The 14,909-nt window shown below is 34.7% G+C and overlaps 1 protein-coding gene across 2 annotated transcripts in view; it reads left to right on the forward strand.

Moving 5' to 3' along the window:
* Positions 1 to 14,041, forward strand: part of NDP (norrin cystine knot growth factor NDP) — a 47,186-nt gene extending 33,145 nt beyond the window's left edge. For both annotated transcript variants that reach the window (XM_074300806.1, XM_074300807.1), the window contains one exon: positions 13,184 to 14,041. In XM_074300806.1, coding sequence (XP_074156907.1) covers positions 13,184 to 13,411 — 228 coding nt within the window. In that variant the 3' untranslated portion in view covers positions 13,412 to 14,041. The remainder of the gene's footprint in view (positions 1 to 13,183) is intronic.
* The last annotated feature ends 868 nt before the right edge of the window (positions 14,042 to 14,909 follow it).

A 14,909-nucleotide genomic window follows, 5' to 3' on the forward strand; every position in this document is an offset into this window, starting at 1 on the left:
AAATAGTGCACAATTAGCCTGTGAAGGAAATAAAAAATGCAGGCAGACAAAATTAGAGGAATTGGGAATTCTGTGCAGTGGTTCATATTCATCTCCCAGAGTTCTTTCCCTGGGTGTAGCTGGTTCAGTTCATTACTGTTCTATTGGAACTGATTTGGTTCATCTCATTGTTGAAAATGGCCTCCTCCATCAGAATATATCTTCATACAGTATTGTTGTTGAAGTATATAATGATCTCTTAGTCCTGCTCATTTCATTCAGCATCAGTTCATGTAAGTTTCTCCAGGTCTTTCAAAAGCAGATATTTTCAAAGAATTGATTATGTATTCCATTTATCATTGTTACTGCTTCATCTATTCATTCATTCACTCAGAGGCCATTTATTTAAGAATTTACTATATGCAAAATAGTACATTGGGCACTGAGAACTGTACTGCTCATTAAAAAGGGAAGATATAATGTATCGTATATTATATGGAATATAATATAATATAATATAATATAATATAATATAATATAATATAATATAATATAATATAATATAATATAATATAATATAATATAATATTGGAAAACTTATTATGTAGAATCCAGAAAACCCCCTTCAAGTTTTAACTTTGACCATGATGATGAGCTCAACCTCAGCTCAATCCTAGTTTTGGAGGAGGAGAAACAATACTTGCATCATCTACCTCACATTTTGGGACGGGGAAAATGCTTTGTCACATTAAGCTTTCTCTTTTGATATGGACTACATTATCTTCTTATAAAAACTTAGTCTATTGCACATCCTCTTTGACTCGATTTCATGGAAAAGTTTGCAAGGGGGAAGGTCTTGGTGAAAAGGCTTTGACACCTGGGAAGTCATATATGCTATACAGAAGGGAGGAGGAGGAAGGAAGAGGAAGCCACAGCAGTGAAAACCTAGTTTTCAAAAACTGTGATTTTGGTTTCACTTCAGGGTCTCTGCCACTAAATTCATGTAGCTGTACCTCTATTCTTTCAATAATAAAAATAAGAGTTATTCTGGCTTGACTTAGATATATTAAATTTTAGCTATTGTCAACCACATATTCTCCAATAACCATGGAAATATTTTAGAAATTACAACTTTAATGATAATATGAGGCTGATATCAACCATTAAAAATAAGGTCAAATTGATTTCTGTAAAGCATTCACATTTTTAATGGCTTATCCCTTTTTTCTGATTAGAATTTTAACTTTCCAAATGATTTAGTAAAATAAGTTGACATTTATTTTTTTTTATTTTTGGTGAGGCCAGATTCTGAGCTAAGACACTTTGGCCATTATATTATTGAGTTATGTGGTTGTGGGAAAAGATACAGATTTTCCACTCTAAGAAAAGCTCTCTGATTTTTATTTGTATTTGAGAGACTCAAAAATAGTTCCTGGAGGAACAAAATTAAAATTTTGCATGGCCACAATCCTTGTTAGGAAAATCTAACTAGAAGAAAGTAACAATAAGATAGAAAGGCATTTTTACAACAGTAAGGGTTCAAAAATTACTGGTCTGAGTATGTCACTTGTGTATTTTATTTGCTAGTTTTTCCCATCATCCTTACTGAGGCAGACAGCCAAACTATTTGAACTTTATCTTTTGCTTAAATTATTTTGATAAGACCATTGAGAGTAGACTAGACTTTATTTATCTTTACAAATAGCAGGTGTCCAATGGATATTCAATAAGAATTAAATTACATCTGGGAAACTGTATTCCATAAAAACCTCAGAAAATCTGCCCTAGATTTTAAATACTCAATGTGTCAGCATCCATTATAGCTAAAAAAGCCTCCACTAATAGGTTTACTTTTAGCAATAAACTATAGGACACATTTATTTCAAAACAAGACATTTGGATAAACAGCGTAGCAAAAAAAAATTTTAAAATCCTTAGATGTATATATAGGGTATAATCTCCCACAGGAAAGGGAAGGACACATATCTCTTTGAACAAATGCATTTAATATTTCCTTAGGTCACAGGTCCTAGCTAAGGACAATAGACAAAAAACAGAATGAGGATTAAGATGAAGAGATTAAGTGGGGAAGCAAGTTCAGGGCGAGAGAGAGAGAGAGAGAGAGAGAGAGAGAGAGAGAGAGAGAGAGAGAGAGAGAGAGAGAGAGAGAGATTATCTGTTCTTTTGACTTCCTATTTCAGTTCCTAATTCAAAATACATGATGCAAGATGACTAGTTGACTTAGAAATTTCTCATAATTACATTTAAGCATTCTTAAATCTTAAATCATAGTTTGAGAATTCTAATATGGTTGTTGTCATTCAATTGGTTTGTCTTGTCTGGATATCTGGCAAAGATATTGGAGTAGTGCCTGTCATCAAGGGGAGGGAGTAGAGGGAGGGAGGGGATAATTTGAAAAAATGAATACAAGGGATAATGTTATAAAAAATTACTCATGCATATATATTGTGAAAAAAATTATAAATAAAATTTAATAAATAAATAAATAAACATAATTATTCCTCAAAAAAAAAAAAAGATATTGGAGTAGTTTGACATTCTTTTGGACAAACATTAAGTTTGACATTCTGCATCATTTTACAGATGAGGAAACTGAGGAAAATTGGATTAAATGACTTGTCCAGGGTCATATAATTAGTAAGTGTCTGAGGCCAGATTTGAACTAGGAAGACTCATCTTCTTGACTCTAGGTTCTGCATTCTAACCACTGTACCACCTAGCTGCCCTTCTAATATATAAACCAAACCAAATAAATTACAGTACCATGGGAACTGAGTGAAAGCTGCAGCTCCAAAGCATACTTTACCTCTAAAACTCTCCCCAAATGGCATAAAAGTAGAATAGGACAAGAAAAAAGCTAAGCAAAAATAAGGTCATTGACCCCCCCCCCCCACACACACACACTCTTCATTTAAATTCTTGGTTTTATTTGGTATATTTGCTAACAACAAAATTCTTGATTCTGTTATATTCTGGTCAGTACAAAACTATTTACCTCTACTTCACTCATTTCTTTCTTTCCTTCCTTCCTTCCTTCCTTCCTTCCTTCCTTCCTTCCTTCCTTCCTTCCTTCCTTCCTTCCTTCCTTCCTTCCTTCCTATAAAAAAAGCATCAATTCAATGCTAAAATGGTGAAGAGAAAGATGAGACTGAGGTAGAAGCATCTGGAAAATTAAGAGAAATGGAAAAGCAAGGGAAGCAATTAGATGAATGGCATATAGTTGTAATAAAAATACAATTAAAGCTCATTAATTCAAATTTATAATTTATAATAATTTGTAAAGGTACTAGGCTAAAGTCTGGCAAATTATTCTCTGAATAGATACTGCAAATGTGCAAATCAATATATGATCTTATCAGAATGTTATCCAATAATACAGACTACAACCCATCCATGCTTGTCAATCCTGTGTGATTCTTGTTCATGACAGCCCACTATTTCATGCAACAGCTTTATTCAGTTTCCAAGGTGGCTTCTTAATTTTTCTGGATATTTCAAAGACACAATAGAGTATAAGTTATGCCTTAGTTAGCTTTTGCCTTGTCAATTGATCCATCTTCTCTTTCACTCAGACATTTCTCTGATGACAATATTTCTAATGCTTCTCCATAATTTCTTTTTTGTAAAATTTGGAAGCCTCTGTGCCCACCACGCCTTTATCAATTGCTGTCTGGATGATACTCTTTACCAATTCCTCAGAAATTGTAGGGTGTTTGGTGTTTGCAGCTATTTAATAACATCAGAAAAGACTGATATGCAGACATATATTATCCACCATTTGTTCCATGTGTCTTTTTAAAAACTTATTTATTTTGACTTGTCAGTGACTACATTTCCTTCTTTAGTATTCTCTTTAGTCTTCCTGAGCCTGTTCTTCCTCTTTCACATCTCTCATAGAAAAACACACAGAATCTGAATCTGAAGATTATTCTACTTCAAATTTTCCTCAATTTCTCCCAAATGTGTAAGTTTCCCCCAAATTCAATTTCTAGCCTTCTTCACCACTCCTAATTCTTCTAGAATATCTGACAATTTTCTTTTCCTTCTTATCCATCTCAAGACCTTTTCTTGTTGCTCCTCCTACAAACCCTCTTTTTTCCCACAGAAGCCAGCAATAGAATATCACACAATTTACAGCCATATAAAATCACTAGAAGAATGTTGGCTTTTAAAAAATGGACATTTGTTTTGGAGAAAAACTTGGAATCATTAAAATAAGTTTATAATTTAAAATCTAAACACAACTCATAGCCCCTTTTAGTCATTGTTCAAGACAGACAGACAGAAAGATAGACAGAGATGAATGGCTAGGTAATACATTTAGGTAAAGTAGATAGATTGATCATATATAGGTTGATAGATAATTAGATTAGAGAGATAATACAGAGGAAGGTAGATAAGTACACAGATAGATAGTTGGCTATATAGATAATATGAAGATAGGTAGAGAGATTGATACTTCAGTAGATGGTTAGAGAAATAATACATAGGTAGGTGGGCAGATAGATAGAGAAATAGACTGGACCTTCTTTAACATACCCCAGATCTTTATCCTGAAGCCGCACTCATTCCTCCTGACTTCAGAGCTGATGCTCTATCTACTGCACTACATAGTTGCTGTGCCTCTTCACTTTCTGGATGTAACAGAAAAGGGACTGTCTCAGTCTGACAGTTTTGAAAGACACAAGTCAATTCTAATTTAAAATGTAAATTCCTCTATTTGGCACTTAAAACTGAAGACAATTTAAAATTGGGAGAACATAGAAGAAAGGTGCTTCAAAGTCTAGTGATCTGGACATATTCTGGGAATCTTATCACATGCAACACACGCGTGTATGTACATATATGTGTATACATACATACATGTACATATCTGTATATGTATATATGTGTATTCTCTATCGATGTTATCCATTATTCTTATTGATTTTCTCTACAATATCTCTTACATTCTTGCCTTTGCCTTCACTGGTCATGTCTACCCTCCTGAATCAATCCCTTATAATTTCTCACCTGGACTATCTCCTGTTTGATCTTTCTGTCTTCTTAATTTCTTGCTCAAAAAGTTTAAATGACTTTCTGTTTACTTTCGAATAAAATATACATTCCTCTTTTTAAGGCATTTAACAATTTGACACAAACTTATTATCATAGATTCTTTTACATTCTTCTCCTTCACACAGTTCCTTGTTGTTTGTCCATCCCCATTTCTGTATTTTTTGAATGTCCCGAAGTTTTCCCCTCATCATCTCTACCTTTTAGAGCTGCTATCTTCCTTCAAAACTTATTTTAGATATCTCCTAATTCAGAATTTTTTTGTTCTTCTCATCTGCTAATGCCCCCATTACTCTGAAATTAAATTATATTTAGTTAGTATATATTTTGCATTTAGTTATATGTCAGGCAGTCACTCAGTTAATAAGCATTTATTAACCATGTACTATGTGCCGGGCAATGTGCTAAACACTGGGAAACACAGAAATGAATACTCTGCCTTCAAGGAACTCATAGTTTAATAGTGGAGACAACATGCAAACAACCATGTACAAACTATATATAGAATAAATAGGAAATAATCAACATAGGGAAAGCTCCAGAATAAAATGAATCTAGGAAATGCTTCCTGTAGACAGAAATGTTTTATTTGGTGCTTAAGAAAAAGAGGGAAGCCAGGAAGTGAAGAAGAGCAGGGGAGCATTTAATGTTTCAGGATAGTCATTGAAAATACTCAGAAATAAAATACAACTGAGAAAAGAAAACACTCTGAGTTGGGAGATGGAGTGTCTTTTTGAGGAAGAACAAACTTTTTGAAGGCAGGGACTATTATTTTTTTTCTTTTAATGCCCAGTGCCTAGAAATATGGGTATATAGCATATAGCAGGTATTAATAAATAATTACCTATATAAGTGATTAAGTTCCTACAGTTTTATTCCTATTGATTGGTCACTGAACAAAAGAATTAACATTTAGGGTATCAATGATTGCATTAATATTTATATGAGGTATTAAAACCATATTATTTTTATTACTCTCCACCCTAATTTTCTGCAACTCTGCTTACCATCACTGGAGAAACTGAAAAAGCCACACAGGATAAAAAGACTATTTTGTATTTTTCCTTTTCTCATAGGTTCCCATTATGAGACACTCCATCACCAAAGGGTCAACCTATTACTGATAAACCTTTCCATGCTTAGCTAAGTTGCCAGGAAAACAGATTAAGTCTATTCTTCACGGTAGTATCTGCCAGAGTTGTGTTCTGCTTACATAGTCCTCAAGTGGGTACTTACATTGTGGTATGGTATAACATACCACAATGACATGTTTAATTTGATAGGACCTTCTCCACTGTGTAAATAGTACAAGTCAAAATCATTTAAAATTGAGAAAGTGAGGCAATGTTGGAAATTCTTAAAAAGACCAAATTATTCTCAAACTTTGTTTCCTAGGAATGTTGGTAGAATAATACTGTTATGCAAATTATGCCATTGCTTGTAAATGATTCATATCTAATCATTAAAGCAGGATTGTGAGAATGTCTCCTTTTAAACACTGATTTATATTTCTGTATGTGCTAATCTTAGAAGTATTTGAATATTTTTTTATTTTTAAGATATATGGTAATTCAGGCTTTTTATTTTAACTGTGTGGTCAACCTTTCAGTTGAATTAATTCATTGAATTAATAAAGTTTTTTTTTTTTTTTAATAGAGTTGAGGCTGCATGCATGTCTTATTTAGAAAAAAAGCAATATGTTTTGCCAGGAATCAACTTACCAATGTTTTGGAGAAGTGGATAGAAGCATCTTAAAAATTCCATTGGTTTTCCCAAAACAAAATGTTTTTCCAAATCATTTTGTTTAAGGGAAATTCATACACACATCCATGGCTGACAATCAGTTTGTTAAGTTCGCTGTCTTATCTTGATCACCATATTCTTCTCCAAGAAAATGAGGAATTCAAAAAAAAGAAAAGAAAAATTATAACCAGCCTTAAGAAATGGAATGATTAGCTGCTCAGATGAAGACATCAGTGCATGACCTTTTCACTATGATTTATTAAAAACTTAATGTTATGTCCATATCTTTTTCTAACAAGAAGAAATAAAATGCTCATGGGATTCCACATATGACCACAAAGAACACATGCTCACTTAATGATAGATCTTCATAAAGGATAAGTGGAAAACAACAGAACAGATTTATTATCTTGTCAATGAAATAAATTAATAATATTAATAATAATTATAGTAATAATGTATGTTATAATATAATAATAATAAATAGCTAGCATTTACATAGTACCTTCTAGATTCTAGTAGCTAGGTAGAATATTGCACAGAGAGCCAGAATTGAAATCAAGAAGAATTCAGTTCAGGTCCAACTTCAGATGCTGTTTTATTCTGAGCAAGTCAATTAACCCCTCTTTGACTCACTTTCCTCACCTGTAAAAATGAAGATAATAATAGCACCTACATCAGGATAGTTGTGAAGAACAAATGAAAAATAATAACCATAAAATGCTTATTTTAGTGCCTGGCATATTATGGGCATTATATAAATATTTAACAATAATTAATATTTTAATTAATTATTTTTATAATTAATATTATTGTTGCAAATATTGTCTCATTTGATCCTATAACATTATGACATTTTTAACTACTTTTCACTAGGCAAATCTGAAGTTCAGTGGATAGAACATGGAACTTGGAGTTCAAGAAGATATGGATTCAAATTCTACCTCAAATACTAACAGTGTGACCCTGGCTAAGTTATTTAAATTCTCTTTGTGTCAGTTTTCTCATCTGAAAAGTGAGGGTAATGCATAGGGTTTGTTATGAGGATCATGAGTTAACATATATGAAGCACTTTGGAAATCTCAAATCAATGTATAAACACTCATTATCATCTTCATCATCATTTTTTACTACAGGCCCTTTATCCTTGTATTCAAGACCCTTCTCAATCTGGACATAACTAATTTCCCATTACTTCCTTACTTATATTGCATTCTAACTGAGCTTCTGCTTCTTCAATCTAAATGCACTTTCTCAAGCCACCCCTCATATGCAGAACCCCCTGGTGTAATAGGTGAGAGCCTGTTATTACAGCTTTGTTCAATCACTTTCTATTCATGTTTGACTCTTTGTGACTCCATTTGAGGTTTTCTTGGCAAAGGTACGAATATGATTTGCTATTTCTTTTTCCAACTCATTTTAGAAATGAGGAAATTGAGGTAAAGAGGTTTGTATCTTGTCCAGGGTCACACAAGTGTCTGAGGTAATATTTGAACTCAAGGCTTCCTGACTCCAGACCTGGCTCTATATTCTCTGTGCACAGAAGGTACTTAATAAATGGTTGTTTTGAATCGATCCAAGATTAAGGCACATTCTTCAATTAAATTGAAGTATCCTCTGTGATTAACACATTTACTTTGATCACAGAAGAAGTGACCCCAACATTGTCTGTTAAAAGAATTGTTATCTGAATCCTTAGAGGGAACACCCATACCTCTGAAATCAAGGGATCCTCAGTGTGTTAAAGTAAATCTAGAGAGAATTCTGATATTTAAGTTCAGGGCTCTAGCAAAGAACTTTATACTTCAGAGACATTTAATAAATTTTTATAGATTGATTGATTCATCCATTTTCCACAGTGTTATAATTTGCATCCTCTTTGATTTACTTTCCTGAGTCCTTATGCCCTTCCCCTCCAGGCACAAGATGCCCCATCCAGAGTACAAACCACCTAATTTATATCCCTCCTATGTCTAAGTGAGTAGTGTAGGTGATCAGGGTAAACTAGCACCTCTGGTGTGAGAGCTTGCCAAGTTTATTAAGCTCTTTTTAGGACTGCTCACCCAATTTTGGTGTCTATTTGTCACCCAGATTTCACCTGTGATTCCAAGTAGTATACAGGAGCCAAACTATCACAGCAGACCAGTTAACACAGATTTAATGTGGTTCACAAGCCTCAAGTCCCTGGGTGAGTTGGGGAAATGACCATCAGAGGAATGGGCAGATGAGAACAATTTATCAATTATTATGAAGACAGCTGAAACAATCATTGTAGAGCACTTAGAGCTTGGTTAGACATCAGACACCAAGATTATCCACAGTATCCTGAGCCATCTTCAGTTATCTTGCTTTTTCCCTTTTCACTGGATTTTAATGACTCCAGAAAAGAGATCGAGGTTGATGACTTTGGATAACTCTGCATCAATTAAATCCAACTCACACACAAATCAAGATGGCATCCCATGATGTCACTGGTCTTCTTCAAAAAATGAAGGACAAATAACAAAAATAATATTATTCAAGTAAATATTAGTTAATTCACAACTTTTTTTCTCTTTTTTTATTCTTTATTAAAACAAGAGATCTCTCCTTCAGTGGGGGAGTCTAGAAAAGTATATCTGAAAATAAAAGTAATAGAAAAATGTTTTTCAGTGTAAATAAAACATCCCTTTGGGTGCAACTTTGGATCTAGTTTTTCATCCACCTAACATGACCTGGATTAGATATTGATAACCTTTCAAATGTAATATGTCAATTTAATGATTCATCTTTTGATATACCAAGAGTTGTGGAAATTGAGGTGATCATCTTATGTAACGTGCTGTTGTCTCCAGAAACAGCTGATCGCTCTCTGGTCTAGAGGAGAGACTTCTTCCTCCAAAGAGCCCCCTCAAGTCTGGTCCAAACAAGACTCTCTCTCCTCCAGAGAGCCGCTCTAACTCTGACCTAGAACAGAGACTCTATTTCTGGAGTGCTGCCCTCTTTTATCCTCCCAGAGAATGGGCGTGGGATAATGTAAGGGCTTCTGGGAAAAATTACTTCAACCAATGAACTTGCTCCTCCCCAGGCGTTCACAAGTAAAATTCCCAATAAAGGCTGGAACTAGAGAATTGTTAAGTACTGACTTAGCACTTTGTAAAAACCTACTATCTCATTATCTCATTAGCACTTAGTAAGAACCTAACAATCTTATATTGACTTTTCTGAGTAGGTAATAGGGAAGAATTATCGTGACAGCTTTTGCAAGAGAAAGTGATAGAAGACCACCATTCTCACAAACATTTATGCATTGAGTAGCCATAACACAAGCAGCTTTGGCACACATGCTATATAGCTAACAAGCTCTGATAAAGATGCATTGAGATCTGTTAAGGGGCTTCCTATAGGGTCAGATGAACTAGTGGGTCTAATACATTTATTCAATCCAGCATTTAAAAAGAGAGGAACAATAGGAGAGCACAAAAGGCAGGAAAAAAATAACTGCAATTTTCAACATTGCAGAGGGAGGAGGGGGTAGGGAATGCATAAAGATTCTTTGACAAACTCCCCCAGAATTTATTACACTGTTACAAAAATCTCTCTGATCCTCCTGGATTTAATGGGTAGGGCTTCTACATCTTTGGAAACTCCAGGCATCTCTCTTTTTCTTCCCCACCTCCTCAGCTTTACAAATGCTGAAAAGAGTAGGTGTTTTATAAACATATGTGAGGTCTTGCTCTGGTCTAACTGATTTTCTGCCCCAACCACCAAGGTTGCCTGGGAATGGAAGTTTGTAGCCCAAAGGATTATGGAAAAGAAAGTGGATATTGGGGGGGGGGGATGAGACAGAGGTAAAAGGCAGCTTTGTGAGAGACAATAGGCTTGAAAATCCATGGTACTTTATGAAGATAGAACTGAGTGAAAAGCCAGATTAAAATGAAAATAGTTTTCATAGCTTATTTTTGCTATTATTATGACATGTTGTATTATTATTGTGCGTTATTCTCCTATATAGGAGAAATAAATTAAATTGGTCTGTCATCATTTCTTCTTCACAGTTATTGTGGTTGAGTTCTACTATCTTCTGTTTTTTATGTGGTTGCTAAGTGATTGCTTGATTCTTTGTTTTGTCTCCCAGATAACAGTGTTAATGTTCTGCAATTACTATGGTTGTATCATTATCTAGAGGAAATATAAAGAGGGGAGGACAGTTAAAAGAGTTATTAAGGGCTGTGACTAAGTGAAGCACATGGTATTAACTGAAATTTCTCTGATTTAAGATATGGAGGGGGGATGGTGCAAAGCTGGGAGATTCATGAACAGGTAGAGGTCAAAATTATAAGACAAATAAGGCAAGATCTCTGACGAGATAAGTGAATGAGATCTGTTATGAAACTGAAAGAACTAGAGGTAGATCTTTTAAGTATCTACTAAAATTCCATCTTCTCCAGGAAGTCTTTCTGGACTGCTTTCAAATCTGTTCCTTCTCTTTCTTATTTATTATCTTATTTATAGCATATTTGTTTGCTTATCTCACCCACTTGATTGGATCTCCATTCTTTTGCCCCTTTTTGTATCCTCAGCCTTAGCCCTAGCACCTAGAAAGTACTTAATAAATACTTATTGATTTACTTACAGATGAAATGTTAAATAGTTAAGTAAAGTAAGATGAAGTAAAGTTAAATTGTTAAAATGGAAGTAAAGTCAAAATTCACAATTTGATCAAAGAAGGTACTTCAGGCAGCAATAGTTTGGTATCAGGCAAACAATGGTTTGAATGAAATGACTCAATTTCATTACACAAACATTTATTAAGTGTTTATTATGTACCAAGTACTTTGTATACAGAGACAAAAATGAAAACTTGCTGCTTGGATATAATTTATATTCTTCTGGGAGAGGGAGACAATGTGTTCACAGAAAAGTATATTTAAATATATATACAAAGTAATTATGAGATGGGAAAGGAAGGCAGAAATAAGAGGAGACGAAAATGCTTAGTATAGGGTTGAGATTTGAATAGATTTAGGGACTCCAGGAAGCAGAGGTGAGGGAACTCTCCAGGAATGAGGGACATGTATAAAAAACAAGTAATCCCAATTTACAATACTTGTTTGGTCTATGAACTTAAGCAGGCAGTCAGCCCACTCTCCCATTTCTTCTGGAGTCTTTACAGCTGGAGAGCTCCTGCCAAGGTTGCCATTGCACTCCCTAGCAATATTCATCTCCTACATTTTCTAGACAAGTATGTTGTTCTCCCTCTTCCAATCTTCCAACATTAATCTTGTTCTCCTGGACTGTCTTTAAAATAACAATTTAAAAAATAAATATAACACTTATACTCTTCAATTCAGAGCTCCCAATGCTAGGCATATGACCCAAGAAGAAAAAAAATCAAACAAAAACAAATGAAAGAAAAAGGAAATCTTCATAGAGTACTTATTGTGGTAGCAAAGAATTGGAAACAAAGTAGGTACTCACTGATTGGGGAATGGCTATACAAAATGTGGACCATGAGTGTGATGAGATTTTATTACACCATAAGAAACAATGAATATGAAGAATTCCTTGGGAAGAGTTTTATAACCTGATGCAATGTAAAGTAAGCAAAGGCAGGGGAAAAATATACAATGAAAACAATGTATACTGATTCGAACAGTGCACAGTTATAACAATTAAAAGTGGCCCAGCATAGAAGGGAAAGCACTATTCTCCCTTCACTTTAAAAATGAGAGATCATAAATAAGAAATATTGCATATGTTGTCAACAGTCAATGTTTTATTAGGTTTTGTTGAACTGCTCTGTCCATCCCCCAAACTTTTAAGTTTTTATAAAAAGGGATACTTAAATGATCATATGGGAGAGACATAATATAAAAGGCATTAGTAAAATAAAAAAAAAATAATAAAATATAACAGCTGCTGACTGACTAGTGGGCTCTATTAATCCTCTTATTATTTTCAGATGTGAGTCCTTAATGTTGTGCTGATTTAGATATTTCCACTCTTTATCTAGGGTTTCTTCTTTTTTGTTTGGTTAGAAACATTAATGTGAAACATGGAGTGTTTGAATGTGCACAATCTCTTTGGGGAAAATAAACTTATAGTGGTTGATTTTAAAGTTTTGTTGTGTTCAGTCTTTTCAGTCATGTCTGATCCTTTGAAACTATTTGGGGTTTTCTTGGCAAATATATTTGAGTAGTTTGTCTGTTCTTTCTCCAACACCTTTTATAGATGAGAAAACTGAGGCAAATAGGGTTAAGAGACTTATGCAAAGTCACACAAGTAGCAAGTGTTCCATATTCCATAACTTTTTTTTTAAGTCTTGGTAATAGCACATACTGAAGATACCAAAAGATGAAAATTTTGGCAAATTAGGCTGACTACATCCTTTTCTCTCTTTCAGATGGTGCTATTGGCAAGGTGTGAGGGGCATTGCAGCCAGCCCTCCCGTTCAGAGCCTCTTGTCTCCTTCAGCACGGTCCTGAAGCAGCCCTTCCGCTCTACCTGTCACTGCTGCCGACCCCAGACCTCCAAACTGAAGGCCCTGAGGCTTCGTTGCTCTGGGGGCATGAGACTCACAGCTACCTATCGGTACATCCTTTCCTGCCACTGTGAAGAGTGCAGTTCCTAAGACTTGCCCACTGGAGGCACTCGAAGACTGGCTGGCATCATGGCTGCAGCTGTGGGATTCTTGAATCCTCAAAGGACAGATAGCTGCACGACTCAGCAGGATAATTTCCCTCACTTGAGGCACCGGGGATAGAAAGGGAATAGAGAGAGGCAGGGAAGAAGTAACATTTATGATGTGATTGATTCATGTTCTACTAATAGGCATTATGTGTTTGGTCAAAAGGAAAACACTGGGGATCAGTTTTGGTATCTCCCTGGTTTGCTCCTCCCTTCCCCATTCTACCTCCCCTTGGACCAAGTTCTTTAAGTAGTTTTTAAGATTCAGTTTTTCTTCACTTTGCTCTGAATGCTCTCCACCCCTGAGCACTAGTGGGGAAAGAAGGCAGACAAAGGATAAGCTGTCACTCATCAGAAGATCCCTTGGAAGAAATGACATTGGGCACAAGGAGGTCCCAGATTTGTCTGTGGAGTCCTTTTCTATTGTTGACCTTTCATCTCCATGTTATATTGTTCTTGATTATGATTGCTGCTGCTGCTGCTGCTAAAAGTTGTCCCTTGTCTATTCCAAACACCAAGTATGTGGACATGCTTGACCAAGTTTAGCTGGCATTAAAAATAATTAACAAGAAAACTCAGGCTCTCTTTTGGAATGCTGGAATATCTAAACCATAACAACCTGGCTCATTTAGGAATGGCTTAGGGCAATCCAATGATATATATTGGGGTGATTACATATAGGATATCTTAAATAAATTTTGATTGTCATCAGCCAAATGAGTTTAAGGGAAGAATTTCAGACCTGTACAGATGCATGTGGAATAGTTATATTCCTGTATTCAGATGCTGCAATTTCAGCTATCAACCAATATATATATGCATTATGGCCTATGCAGCTATATTTGTATATTCTTCTAGTTTCCCTTTTGTCTCTGTGAGATCTAGTGTCTCTACCAGAGGCCAAACTGGAGGCCTAACTCAGTTATTATTTCAGCTTTTGAACCCACAGATGCTTTTGATCCTTTAGGCAATTATTTCAGCCAACTGGGGCTTCTATCAGATCAGTTAAATCAGAAATGCCTAATTTAAGGAAAAATAAACTCACTTAGGATTGATAACTGGAAGAAAAAAAAACTTTTTAATATATAATCTTATCCAAATACCTCATTTTTCAGATGAAGAAGCTGAGATTCACAGATACTAAGTATTTGCCCAAGGCTATGCAGTGGATGACTAACTAAAGCAGTATTCATACCCAGATCATTACTACTCACATGGTGTTATTTCTCTATAAAACTATCTCCCACAATAGTTTCTTTAGTCAAACTCTTATAGAGTTAGTACATCATTCAAGTTTGATATTTAAAATCCAGTAAGTCCTTGATGGACCACTAAATCTATTTTAAAATATGTTACTAATTTAATAATTGAAATAACACAATTTAAAAGGTTAAAATAAAACATTATTTATTCTCCTGCAAAATCAACACAGCAAATAAACC

Source organism: Sminthopsis crassicaudata, chromosome 3 (assembly GCF_048593235.1).
Source record: "Sminthopsis crassicaudata isolate SCR6 chromosome 3, ASM4859323v1, whole genome shotgun sequence".
Taxonomy (NCBI): Eukaryota; Metazoa; Chordata; class Mammalia; order Dasyuromorphia; family Dasyuridae; genus Sminthopsis; species Sminthopsis crassicaudata.